Source organism: Sylvia atricapilla, chromosome 4 (assembly GCF_009819655.1).
Source record: "Sylvia atricapilla isolate bSylAtr1 chromosome 4, bSylAtr1.pri, whole genome shotgun sequence".
Classification (NCBI taxonomy): domain Eukaryota; kingdom Metazoa; phylum Chordata; class Aves; order Passeriformes; family Sylviidae; genus Sylvia; species Sylvia atricapilla.
Genome location: NC_089143.1, coordinates 20001769 through 20015134, shown reverse-complemented (window position 1 = coordinate 20015134; position 13366 = coordinate 20001769). Strand labels below are relative to the sequence as shown.

Below are 13366 nucleotides of genomic sequence, written 5' to 3'. Positions count from 1 at the left end.
ATTAATAATATCAGTTCAGTTCTGCATTTGTTAGAACTTCAGATTTTCCCTTAGGTTTTAGAAAAAAATGTACCAGTTTTCTACTGCATTCCATTGCCTGGTATAATGGTCTAGTATAAATAGCTTAAAATTGTCTTTGGAGGGTTTTAATTTGTGTCAACTTGGTTAGTGTTTTACTTGAGCATTCTTTTCCAAATTCAGCTTTGGTGCCAAATAGGAGCGGTTGCAGCCTCCTACATACTTACTGGTGTTTTGGATTTTTCCCCAAGGATTACCACTCCTGTTGTAGATAAAAATTAAGAGGTGGGAATGGGCAGTGCTAGGCTTGTTCCCCATTCCATCTCAACTTGTTTGAGGGGCAGGCTGACCTTGGAGTTGTAACCTGAGATAGTAACAGATTCCTCACTTTGAAACAGCTGGTAGCTTTGTGGAGGATGAAACATTATCCTTGAGGGAATCATTGCTGTAAAATCCATCTTTTGGCTCTATTCCTCCACATGTAAGAAAGCAAAGTCCGTAATATTCTTAAAGGATATAATTTCCAGTTGAGTAAGAATACTCAATATTACAAGAATAATCTAAGACTGGGATGCATACATATGTATATAATTGATGGGTATTTTTCTCCTTTGCTGTTAATTCTACTTTCACTCTCTTCCTTTATCTCTTTAACTGTGTTCATTTTCTATTCACACACAATAATAGGATTCTTATCATAAAAAAGATACAGCATACAATTTTGCTTCAGAATGCACTCAGGATGAATTGACTGCCTGAAAGGGAGCCCAAAATACAGTATTTTTTTTAATGCAGTCATATTTCTTGTTACTTGTGGAGAGAGAATTAGCTTTTAGTTTTAAAAACCTGAAAAAAAACTTATTTCTTCTCTATGGTTTAATACATTCCTTTAGAATCAATTAGAAAAATGTGATTTTATTTCTCACATTTGTAGGAGTATGAATGAGAAGCTGAGATGCCACTTTTGTGCTGTTTGTTAACAATTACAAAGTGAAAGAGAAGAAATCAGCTGGTTCAATGGCTTGTAGTTATTTTATTACTCTGTGTTTATTCAAAAATAGTTCTGCAGTGACTATGGAAATAAATGCACTCTGAGTGGCTGTCAGCATTTATTACTGTAACTATATATATATATATATATATATTTGGTTTTTTAATTGAGAAATGGCTGTATGGCAGTTACGTAAATGAAACACCCACAGCTGGAATTCTGTAATGGAGAAAAGGCAGGTCTGTGTCTTTAACCAGAGGATGTCTGCAAGGGGGCTGCTTGAGATGACCACCTGACTTAGCAAAGCCAGAGATGGAGAAATCTTTAGAGAAGTACCATGTGAGGATCTGTGTTAAGCTGTTACCAAATATGACTTTATTTCACACTTCTGGCTCATGGGAAAGAGAGAATCCCAGACGGCTTAAATGACAGATTTGAGGTTAACACCTTTTCCCATCCATTTTTCTTCCTTTGGCTGCTACAGGCCAGAGCTTTGCAGCCGTTTTCAGGTGGTTTGATGTAGGAACTTTGCTGTTAAAAACACAGACAAGCCAAAAAGAAATTCAGTCATAAAACAGATTATGCTATCATTTTGCTTGTGCAGTAGCCTTTTGTGCGGTGTCTAGTCCCACAGTCTGTTAGTTGACGTTGCAATACGTGTTTCTATGTCCAAGAGGTCCTTAGAAACTTACGAGCTGCATGATTAAGTGCTGCTACTCTTGAAGCTTTGCTCAAAATCTTAATGGCTATAAATATAAACATATTTGTAAGAAACATATGCTTAAGAAACAACTGTTCTTGTCAGATGGATGTTATTTGCCATGTAACTTGTTCAAGCAATTCCTTTCGGAAATAAATAGCTGCATGTGCGTCTGCAGTTGAGTGATTGATTACCCTGCAGTTGCTGAGATGTTAGTTTCTTTTGTTGCACTCTCTTCTTGGTGTGCACCTCCCACTGAACTCTGGCATGACTTTGTAATCAATGTTTGGATTATCTAGTCCAATTTTCTCCTTATTTCTGTATGGTTTTGGATAGCTTCACTGTATGTGCTATGGATTTAATGTCTACCCGATAACACTCTGTGTGGAAGCTGTTGAGCCACTCATAATGTGTATGAAACCAGTTAAATGGTTAGAGAAACAAACTTTACTGGAAGAAGAAAGACCTTTCTGATTATATCAGTGCATTTAATCTAAATAAGAATAATGTGATTTTTTTAATCTTTCGACAGTATTTCTTTAGTCACCTTTAGTGGCAGTAACAAATGAAAGTTTCAAAGAACCTTTCAAACAGGGTTTTTTGTTCCAGCAGATAATATTACGGATTTAAAAACTATTAAGGTATTGTATTAATTGCTTCTAGCTGAAGTAACATTATGGGGGGAGAGAGAGAGAGAAAGAGAAAGTGCAGCGAGCCAAGCAAAAACATTTCCCAGATTCTCGAGGTATGCAGATAAAATATCCAGTAGTTCTGGTCATTTTCTGCATTTAACCTTTTATTGCCTTGTGTTGTGATAAGCAGAAGTGTTTCATACTATTGCATAAATATATTTACTAGTATATTTTAATATATTTTAATTTTTAGAAGGAAGAAAAAAGGTGATTATTTTTCTTACCTGTAAAACAGCAATATAGACACCTGCTTAGTAATTTCTGGAATGCTGAATAGGAGAATTTTTATAAGCTTTTTCACTGATTGATGCTTCAGCAGTATTAGTTTTATTCCATTCACCAAATAATCAGGAGTTTGCTTTGACCTTTAGTGACTGAACTGCTATGATTTAGGGATTGCCCTTCTTGAAGCCTGCTTCCATGTCAAGGCCTTGTCAATAGCTTCATCTGAATTTCTGATTGTCACTGGCACCAGATTATATTACACTTATTTTTTCTGGCTCTAAAATGAAGTTAACAGTATTGTCTGGTCGTTGTTGTAGGAGGAAATGAATCCAAGAAAACTTTTAACATCGTGAGCTTCACCTGATTCTGCCAGACACCTGAACACCGATGGCAGCTGATTCACTGACCTGGCCTAATGTGTTGCAATTCCTTCTTGCTTCCAGTTCTTCCAGATCTTTCCAATCAGAAGATCAGCTTACAGCTCTGTTCTTTACTGCTAGGAGCAAATGTTTTGACCTTTTCTTCACAGGGAATTTATCTTAGCTGAGTTCCAGGGGGTTGGAGGGAAGAAGAGAGAAAGACATAGAGACAAACTTGAATATATTTCAGTAATAGAAGGAATTTTATTTCCTCTTATTATAGGTGGGGAAGCACTTCTTGAGATTAGCAGAAGAGGAGGATGAAGAACTTAACAATTGTAGTGCGGTTGACTGGTTCATCCTTGCTGCTAAGCAAGGTCGAAGGGAAGCTGTCAAGCTCTTGCGTAGATGCCTGACTGACAGAAGAGGTATGGGTTCTCTGAGGCTTCCTGCTTGCACTTCCCACATTACCTGAAACAATATTGTACTCATTTTAACTCTGAAAGAGGGGTTAAATTATGATGGAAATTATTCTGGCAAAATTGTGTGAGTAGTTCCTAACAGATTGTTCCAACAGGTAATTTAAAAAGCACTAATTACCAATACTGCTTAGTAAAGCATTTTTATTGTTTGCTTGAATTTTTTCATGAAATGCACCCATGTTCTCATCCTCACCTTTAATGGAAGCTTTTTTCCTCTGGCTCTGAAGAGCAAATATAACCACACACCAGCAAAATAACTGCTATTGTTTCATCCTTTTGCCCTTCTACAGCCTCTCTTCTAATTGATCTTGTTCACTGTCTTCTCCAAATTTAAGATCCTCACTTTCCTTCATGCTACTTCCCAGGCTTGGAATGGTCTCTTCTTGTCCGCCAACTATATGAACTCTTACAAGGAAGGAAAAAAAAAAAACCCAACAAAATAAAAAAAAACAACTTCTATTCAGTCCTTGGTGCCTCTGCATGTCACCCATTCCTGTCTGCACTACCTTTTGCCTGATCCACAGTGCTTCAAAAGGTGAAGCAAGACATAGTATAATGCATGAAGTACAGTTTAAACCTAAGCAGTGTGGTGAGATTTTGATAAGCAATGGACAAGGAAAGGTATTTGAGTAATTTACTTTGGTGGTAAGAATGTGACTGAAAGTTGAGAAGTTTCAGACTAAACTGAGAAAAATAAATTTTGAGCAAATCTATCATTTCTGCATGGGTGTGGTGTAATCTAAGTGTGTAATCTATTTTTTTCTTTTCTTGAGGCATAACTTCTGAGAATGAGGACGAGGTGAAAAAGTTATCATCTGAGACTGACTTGGAGAGAGCTGTGCGAAAAGCTGCTTTGGTCATGTATTGGAAATTAAATCCAAAAAAGAAGAAGCAATTAGCAGTTTCTGAACTGCTGGAAAATGTTGGGCAAGTTGACAATGAAGGTTTGTTCATGAGCTGATTTATGGTATTGATAAAACACAGACTTTTGGGCACAGTACAGCTAGAAACCTAAAGGGCTTTATGAACAATCAGGAATGAGATAATAGTAAATGTACAATCTATTTAAGATAATGTGACTCTCTCAGTGACTAACCCTCTTTTGATAACTGTGCTTTCTGGACCAATACTTACTGTAGGTCGTGGGTCAGTTAAGAACTTGTTCAAGTGAACATATCTTTAAAATACCTTTTTTTAGCACTCACTGTCTTTGGAAGATAGGTATTCTATGGCTTTGCTATATTTGATTTTTTCCCCTCTTAAGTCATCCTGATGATACCTCACTAGATGTTTCAATTTACAGTTTCAGTCTTTAAGACACTCTGCCACTACAGCACTAAATGTCAGCTATGGCAGTCCTGTTTCTTTTTCTAATACAGTAACAGGAATATAGAAAACTACATAGCCACTTGTTGTCTGTGTAAGTTTGTCTTTTCCTTTCTTTGAGGCAATACCATTCCCCAGATGTTGCAGTTACTGTTGGATCACTTTAATTGACTGCTTTGACTTTCTTTTATTGAAACAGATGGTGAGAAGCAGCCTGGCCCAGTCCCAAAGTCCGTGCAGAAGCAGAGAAGGATGCTGGAGAGATTAGTGAACAGTGAATGTGAGTGCATGCTGCTGCTTTCAGTCTTCGCCAGTGGTTTTAGTTTCTAGTTTGCTTTGGTAAACAATTCTGTGCTGCCAGACTAAGAATCTATGGAACATTTGGATTGCAATAAACTGATAGTGTCAGTTTATTCCATGTGGAAAACTAATCACTGATCTGCATGTGAACTCACAGAAAACATCACCATTACAGTCAACTGCTAAAGAGAGTTTGCATGTAATTTGTTATTCTTATATTTTTGTTCTTTCAGCACTCAAAAGTCTATATTCAGCAAAGATTTTCACTTTCAATATTTTTTTTTAATTCTAAATGCAGTAACGTTTCTGATTACAGTGAGGGAATGAATTATGCACCAATTTAGTGTGGACAGATCCTTCATTCTATTTGATTTGCTTCCATTTGCCCTTCCTTTATAATTAATATTTGTCTTTTCATATTTGTTCAATTAATGATTTAGGAAAGATGCACCAAGATACTTTTTTCATTATTTACAGCAGCTTAGTTCATTTATTGCAAAAAATTAACCCCCTTAACACACACAGGGTCATATTTGTAGATCTCTGTCAGTTTTGTAAGGTTTGGTGGGGTGGGGATTGGAAATGAAAGTTCTCCTCAGTCTGGCTTAAACTAATAAATGCTGATGTGCTTTTGAGCTTTTAGGAGGAAAGTCAAAGTGTTATATTATGAAAATGAATTATCAACAATGCAGCATGTGTAATTTTTCAAGAGAAGTATTTAACATACGGTTTAATTATTCATTGTCAAGAAAACCTCAGTTTCTTGAAATGCACTAAGTCATTTGGAATAGTTCATGTGCAATCTAGATCAGTACTTGAAAAGCACTTTGAAATGTCACAAAGCATATTATTTCCTAATACATCTGTAGTTAGGACTATGCGAAACAAAAATGTCATACATGGAATAGGGAGTCAAAACTGGAGGTTTTCAGGTTTAAACTCCTTGAAAGGTTGGATTTACATTTCATTAGATATATTTGGCCTTTACCTTCAAGGATTGTGTTCATTACACAGGTGTCTTGAAAAACAGCATTCCTAAGGAGTGGAAGATTTTAGTTTTCATTAGCTTTGACAGAAGTAAAAGGGGAGCAGGAGCACGTGCCCCTATGTGAATAAGGGATTAAGGGGTGGGAGAAATAATATTTTGGAAAGCAGGTTTGTGTTCCTATCAAACCTTCGGTGAGACTATGTCAGCTGGTTTTCTGACTTTGCTGCTGCTTCTGGCAAGCTAGAAACAGTCCCTCAAGGACAAGACTGTTGAGTTTCATTGTCCAGTCACAGTATCATAATGCAGATGTATTTGGGTTCATTTGAGCTATATTGCATTGGGGTTCTTTCCATTCCTTTAGGTGAACTGGCATGTGCTGCTCCTGAGTGAGTGCACAGCAAGTCATTTTGTTCTGGATACTTCAGTAATTCAGAGAGTTATCAGAAAAAGAACTGGCAAATATGATTTTTTTTAAGCCTTAAATTGCAGATAAAATAGCAGGTCAGTAAATGAACCTATTTCTAAGTGTAGGCAGAAATTGATGTGAATATTCTTCTTTTCCTAGGGTGGATTCTGGGAGGCAGGGGAATTTGTCACAACCAAATTGAAAAAAATCTATGAATAATAAAGTAGAATCTACAAAATGCGCTTTTTATATCAATTTAAGAGATGCTTGGGTGACAAAATGCTAATGACATTTTAAAATGAAAAGTTTTCATCAAACACTTAAAGTAGCAGTTAAGCTGTTACCTCTTCTCTAGAGAGCTTTTACTTTTTCATGGAGGAGCAAGAAAGCTGTTACTCTCCAGCATTTACTTCTCTGACTCACCGAGTTTCTTCATTTACTGTGCCAGAAGGAGATTCTTCTTTCAGTGTTAGTACATTGCCAATATTTGGAAGATAATTTTTAAGTCAGATATGTGGTCTGACATATCTGGTCAGGGTTGTCCTTAATGGAGGTATAAACAGAAAATTAGAGGTGACCTTGTCAATGGGCAGTTGTTGCATGCCTGAGAGGGTGCATGTCATTGCAGTGGATAGGCCATCTATACATAGTAAATTAATAACGCCTTCCTTTTCAGGATGTCCCATGATCCTGTAAAAGTGCTGTTAAGGTGTTTTTGTGACGTTCTAACTTGTCTGCTTGCTGATTCTACACAAATAAGACTATTCCAACACTCTATATTTTTTCCCATTAAATCAGTAAATGTAGATAACACCTTTCATATTAGGCTTAATTTGAAGCCCACCAAGTCAGCTAAAGAGCTTCATGGATTTCTTGATGCAAGTAAAGTTGCCTTACAGTCTATGAATAATAATAATAGTTGGCAGAAATAAATCCTTTCTTGTTTCTTGGGAGGCATGCCAGATGATATTTTGTGGGACATAAGGGTTCATGCATGGAGGAGGGGGAGTGGTAAAAGTCCAAGCCCAAGGCAGCATCCATATTGTGAGATTAAACCAAAAGATCAATTGTGAGATGTTGATTTTCTGTTGAACTCTTAACATTCCTCTTCCTCTAGTATGTATCTTGAGGCAAATACTTTATTTTGTTCTATATCTCCAGTGTTTTCAGTATTGAATACTGAGCTATTTATACATTTCTTCTATAAATATAGTGTATTTAAATAAAAAATTTTCTGGGCCCAAACCCGTTAATCCTCTGATTCTGAATTTGATGAAGCAGTTATCTGTCTTTTTAAAATCTCAAACTAGTAAGCAGACCAGCTTTCATATATTTTCATCAGCTAAGTAGTTAAATTTACTATGTAGGAGCTGTGTTACAGATTTTTATCATTCAATTCTTTTGTGTATACAAAAATATAATTTACTTTAGTTTATGGGGAAAAAAATGCTGTTAATTATTCTCCTTTACAAACTGCATCAAGTTTATATGCCACAGAAACTAGTTAATCCGTACTAATGTAGACAACTGGGTGCGAAGAGTTTGAGGTAGTGTATAAATCATGTTCTGTACTGCTGTTTCTCTAGAGTTTTCAGCAGTAACCTTATGCCTCCCTTATGCTCACAGGAGTAGATAAAGATCTTCCAGGGCAGAGGGGTGAATTTTGTCTCTGTGTAAACTGAGCAAGGTCTGTTTTGTTGCTGGTTGCTGTTTTAGATCACAGTTGATACAGTTTGGAGGAGGCTCTTTGTATAGCCACATAACATATTAAATTAATACACTTTAAGTAATCAGTATTTATCTCATAGATACCATACTTGTGTATTTCCCATAATTATATGTCTGTAGTTTCTGAACTCAGAAAAATGACTGTTAAATGACAAATCAGAAGTCAGTGTTTCAGTTGATGACATACAGATATTTCATTACTGCGTCTGTACAAGTCTTTATTTCCAATGCAGCCGTTGAATATTTCTCTGAAGCAGATAGAATAGTTTATTTCTTAAAACTGTGACTTAATCCAGTAGTCTTTTTTCAGTGGAATACGTGCAGATATTCATTCACTCACTCTGTTATCCTACGTATCAGTATAATAAACTTACCTATGATCTGACAAGATGTAGAGTATTGTATCTATTGCTGGCACAATTAGACTGTTGTCTTCAGCAGAGATCTCAGGACAAGTTGCAAGGTAGACCTATGTTGTCAGTCGTTCAGTTTTTGTAGACTAGATTCTGGCAGGAAAGAAAATTAATATTCTAGTTCATCATCAATACAGTGTTGTGATAAAATTTACTGCAAATTTTCTTTTTTTTTAGCTAAACAATTTATTGCTTTGGATGATTTTGTTGAAATTACCAAGAAGTACGCAAAGGGAATCATCCCATCTAACCTGATTATGCACGAAGAGGAAGATGATGAGTTGGCAGGGAAGAGTCCTGAAGAATTGCCCCTACGACTGAAGGTAAAAAGGCAATATGGAATGTATATGTGACTCATGTATTTAAAAGAAAGTGGCAACAATTTTCCCTGTAAGAGGACAATCTACCTTCATTATATCTTCAGTGAGGATTTAAATGTACCTGTCATCACTGCCCTATTTTTATTATGTTGTTACACGCTTTGTATCTTTCTAATTTAGTCAGGAGCAAGCAGGTGGGAAAAATTACCCATACCATGAAAAGGTTCTGTTCTAACAGAATCTAAGAAAGATGAAACTTGCTGTTAGCTTTTATACTGACCCTTCTCTAGACAGTGAAAGGAGAAGGGAAAATTAAGGTGTATGCCTTCAATACTGGCATAAATTTTAGATGAGGTAGGGGGTGTGTGGCTGCTGACCTGAGAGTTTTTGCTGTAATTTTGTTGTCCATTATGATATTGCAGAGGTGGGGAAAAAAGGGGGAGTGAAAGGGAAAGGTGTCTCTTTCCAAGCTTTTGCATGGCTAATTATTTGAAAAAGATGCATTTATGAAGAACAGAGGTGTCTTCACAAATAAACAAGCTTTTGACCAAATCATTGGGTCATATGTTGTCCCCAGTCACAGTGCTGCAGATATTTGCTGGAACGTTCTTTTCTTTTTCCCTTGAAATAATTAATACAAAAACTGTCATTTTATGGGAGAAGGAGGATTGATTGCAACATCTAATATTTGCAATTCCTATGCAATATTTGAATGTATGTTTGAAAAATTCAGTACCTTTTAATTGATCTTTTGTTAAGTGTATGCCTGGTTGTTTATAGGGAGAATGTTCAATCCAGTAGTTTCCTGTTGTCCAGTGACTGTGGTGGAAAATGCCACGTAAAATAGGTAGAATTTTAAGATCCTCTGCAGTTACTGTTGTGGAGTTAAAAGAATCTGTAAACGTGTAGTAATTGAACTTAACATACTTCTGCTGCTTCCAAAACAGATTTTGACAGCTGCAACCCTAGATGCTTGGGAAGGATTGTTTAAAGATAAAACCACAGCTGTAAAGACTTCCTGTATGTGTGTATGAATCATAGGCACTACTTCCTGCAGTATATATGTGTAAAACATATAGCATAATCCTTGCAGAATGTGACATTTACATGCTTTAAAGTACAGTACTCGCAGCTCAAGTAATGGACTTAAGATAGTGCAGGGCTGTAGCCATGTATTTTATCTTCAGTATGAAGTTAGCAGAGCAGAATATTTGACTAGGAAGCCATTTAATTATATGTGTCAAAGGTAATGAAATACATCTTGCCTGAAATCAAAATTGCCTCTGAGCTTCGTCTGACTGAGTTAATCAAAATGGAGCTAATAATCTCGGACACAGTAATCTAATTTTATTGGCAGCATTGATCTGAAATATAAATCTTTCCATGTTAGCTGAGGTTAGACAACTGGCTGCTACTGGTTCAGTAAGAATGTCTGTGATGTAAAGATACAAAACTTCTCATTAATAAAATGCTTCTTTCTCTTTTTCCAGGTTGTAAAATATCCACTTCATGCCATTATGGAAATTAAAGAATACCTTATAGATATTGCATCAAAGGCAGGAATGCATTGGTTGTCTACCATTGTTCCAACACACCATATCAATGCTCTCATCTTTTTCTTCATCATCAGTAATCTGACAATTGATTTTTTTGCCTTCATTATTCCATTAATCATATTCTATTTGTCCTTCATTTCTATGGTGATTTGCACACTGAAAGTTTTTCAGGACAGTAAAGCTTGGGAAAACTTCCGTGCTCTGACTGACTTGCTGCTTCGTTTTGAACCAAACCTAGATGTTGAGCAAGCTGAGGTGAACTTTGGATGGAATCACTTAGAGCCATACATTTATTTTTTACTCTCGGTATTCTTTGTAATTTTTTCCTTCCCTATAGCAAGCAAAGACTGTATACCATGCTCAGAGTTAGCTACCGTCTCAGTTTTCTTCACAGTGACAAGTTACATGAGTTTAAGCACATGTGCAGAACCTTACACACGAAGGGCATTAATGACTGAGATAGCTGCAGGTTGCTTATCCCTATTGCAGCTATTACCTGAGAATTTTGGCTACTTGAAAATCTTAGGTAAAACCTTCTTTACAGTTCCTGTAGGCCATTTCTTTGTGATCAATTTAAGCATCCCATGCCTTCTGTTTTTGTACTTGTTCTATCTTTTCTTTAGAATGGCCCAACTACGGAATTTTAAAGGCACCTACTGCTACCTGGTCCCATACCTGGTGTGCTTTATGTGGTGTGAACTCTCTGTGGTCATTCTGCGGGAGTCCTCTGGCATTGGGCTTGTTCGTGCATCCATCGGTTACTTCTTGTTCCTTTTTGCACTCCCAGTGCTGGGTGTGGGCATTGCACTGATGTGTCTTGTCCACTTGATTAAGTGGTTTTTGTCCTTGGAGCTCATGAAAATTGTAGTGACCCTGGTTTTATGTGCTGTTCCTTTACTCTTTCGATGGTGGACAAAGGTTAACTTCTCTGTAGTTGAAGTGGTTAAATCGCTCACTCGAAGCTCGATTGTGAAACTCATTCTGGTGTGGATTACGGCTGTCGTGCTGTTCTGTTGGTTCTATGTGTATCGATCTGAAGGAATGAAAGTTTACAACTCCACCCTGACGTGGAATCAGTATGGTTTCCTCTGTGGACCCCGGGCCTGGAAGGAGACTAACATGGCACGTACTCAGATTCTGTGCAGCCACTTGGAAGGACACCGGGTGACATGGACTGGGCGGTTCAAATACGTGCGTGTGACAGAAATCGACAATAGTGCAGAATCTGCAATAAATATGCTTCCGTTTTTTATTGGCGATTGGATGAGGTGCTTGTATGGTGAAACCTATCCTCTTTGTGATCCCAAAAATGTTACACTGGAGGAGGAAGAATTGTGCCGTCTGAAGTTTTTGACAAAGCATAAATGCCACATGAAAATGTTTGATCGGTACAAATTTGAAATAACTGTGGGCATGCCTTTCAGTAGCAAAAATGGGAGCAAGCCTATAGAGGAGGATGATATAACCAAAGATATTGTGCTGAAGGCAAGCAATGAGTTTAAAAAAGTGTTGCTGAACTTGAGGCAAGGGAGTATAATTGAATTCAGCACAATTCTGGAAGGTCGTCTTGGCAGTAAATGGCCTGTCTTTGAACTGAAAGCAATCACTTGCTTGAATTGCATGTCTAAACTCTTACCTGCAGGGAGGCACGTGAAAATAGAGCAGGACTGGAGGAGCACAGTGCATAAAGCCATTAAATTTGCTTTTGATTTTTTCTTCTTCCCATTCCTGTCAGCTGCATAATGTGCTCACATATTGGTTCAGTGGTATTTTCAGTGTCCACTGCATTTACACTACCAAAGGTTTGACTTCTTAAGAGGAAAAAAACCCCAACAAAAATCTACCTTGCCGTAGCAATGCTCAAAAAGTGTGCTAATATAGTTGAGTTTTCCAAGTGCACACACCGTATCCTGACCTTAAACCCTGTATGACTGATGTAATATATAGTACTTTAGTATTACAAGTGAATGCAGGGAGTTGCTGCTGACTAATTGCATGGAAACTGTTGTGTCCAATATGGATATATTGCCTGTGGTACAACACTAGATGCATTCACTTGCTCAATGTTAAAAGCACTTTACTCTTTTAGATATTCACAATGTGCCCATTTGTATTTTCACAGGTATGGCTTAGAATAGGGTGCTGAGAACAGCTTTTGTTGCATTTATTGCTTGTATTTATTTGGTGCTTTCTAGAAAAAAGTGATCTTAGAGTCAGTACCTGGTGGTGATATTTGCGTACAGCAATCACTGTTTCAGTGTTTGTCCAGAAGATAGTGACCACTGTTTTTTTGAAAGGGCACAACATTTCACACCCCAACAAGATTTTACAAAGTCTCCAGGCTTCTACTTTGCATTAAATATTGTGTATGAAATTTGCTGATTTTTCTGATTGATTACACTAAAGTATAGTCCATGCTGGTGTGTGGAAGGCAAATACCAAGGCTAGTATTGAGATGGTACCAGTAATGGACGAGCCACAACAACTGAAATTATACCTAAAAGTCTGTAGTGGAAATTGAAATAGAATGTTTAATTACTTGTATTTTGCAAATAAACGTGAAGTACAAACTTGAATAAATGGGTACAACATTTGTTCATTATGCTTTGACAGTGTGACCGGTTGTTTGTGTTGTGCTGATAGCAGCTTTCACTGAAAACTACAATTTAGAATGTTCAAAATATTCTGGTATGAGATACTTGAAGTTGCACTTGATGGTTTTGAAACCAGCAGTAAAATCTGGTGTACCAGAAGTTTTTGCAGCTTTACAGTCTACACATAGTGCTTGCCTCTGCTTTTGTTGTGATTTTGGACCTTTTCTGGCCACTGTGGCTGCACGTCACAGATACATCCTGCCATTTC

General features: G+C 37.1%; 1 protein-coding gene across 2 annotated transcripts in view; it reads left to right on the top strand.

Annotated features, from left to right (window-relative positions):
• WFS1 (wolframin ER transmembrane glycoprotein) overlaps window positions 1-13106 on the top strand; it is a 32552-nt gene extending 19446 nt beyond the window's left edge. For both annotated transcript variants that reach the window (XM_066317236.1, XM_066317237.1), the window contains exons 4-8: window positions 3269-3413; window positions 4241-4411; window positions 4993-5073; window positions 8806-8951; window positions 10439-13106. In XM_066317236.1, the coding sequence (XP_066173333.1) occupies window positions 3269-3413; window positions 4241-4411; window positions 4993-5073; window positions 8806-8951; window positions 10439-12247 (2352 nt within the window). In that variant the 3' untranslated portion in view covers window positions 12248-13106. The remainder of the gene's footprint in view (window positions 1-3268; window positions 3414-4240; window positions 4412-4992; window positions 5074-8805; window positions 8952-10438) is intronic.
• Window positions 13107-13366: the final 260 nt, after the last annotated feature.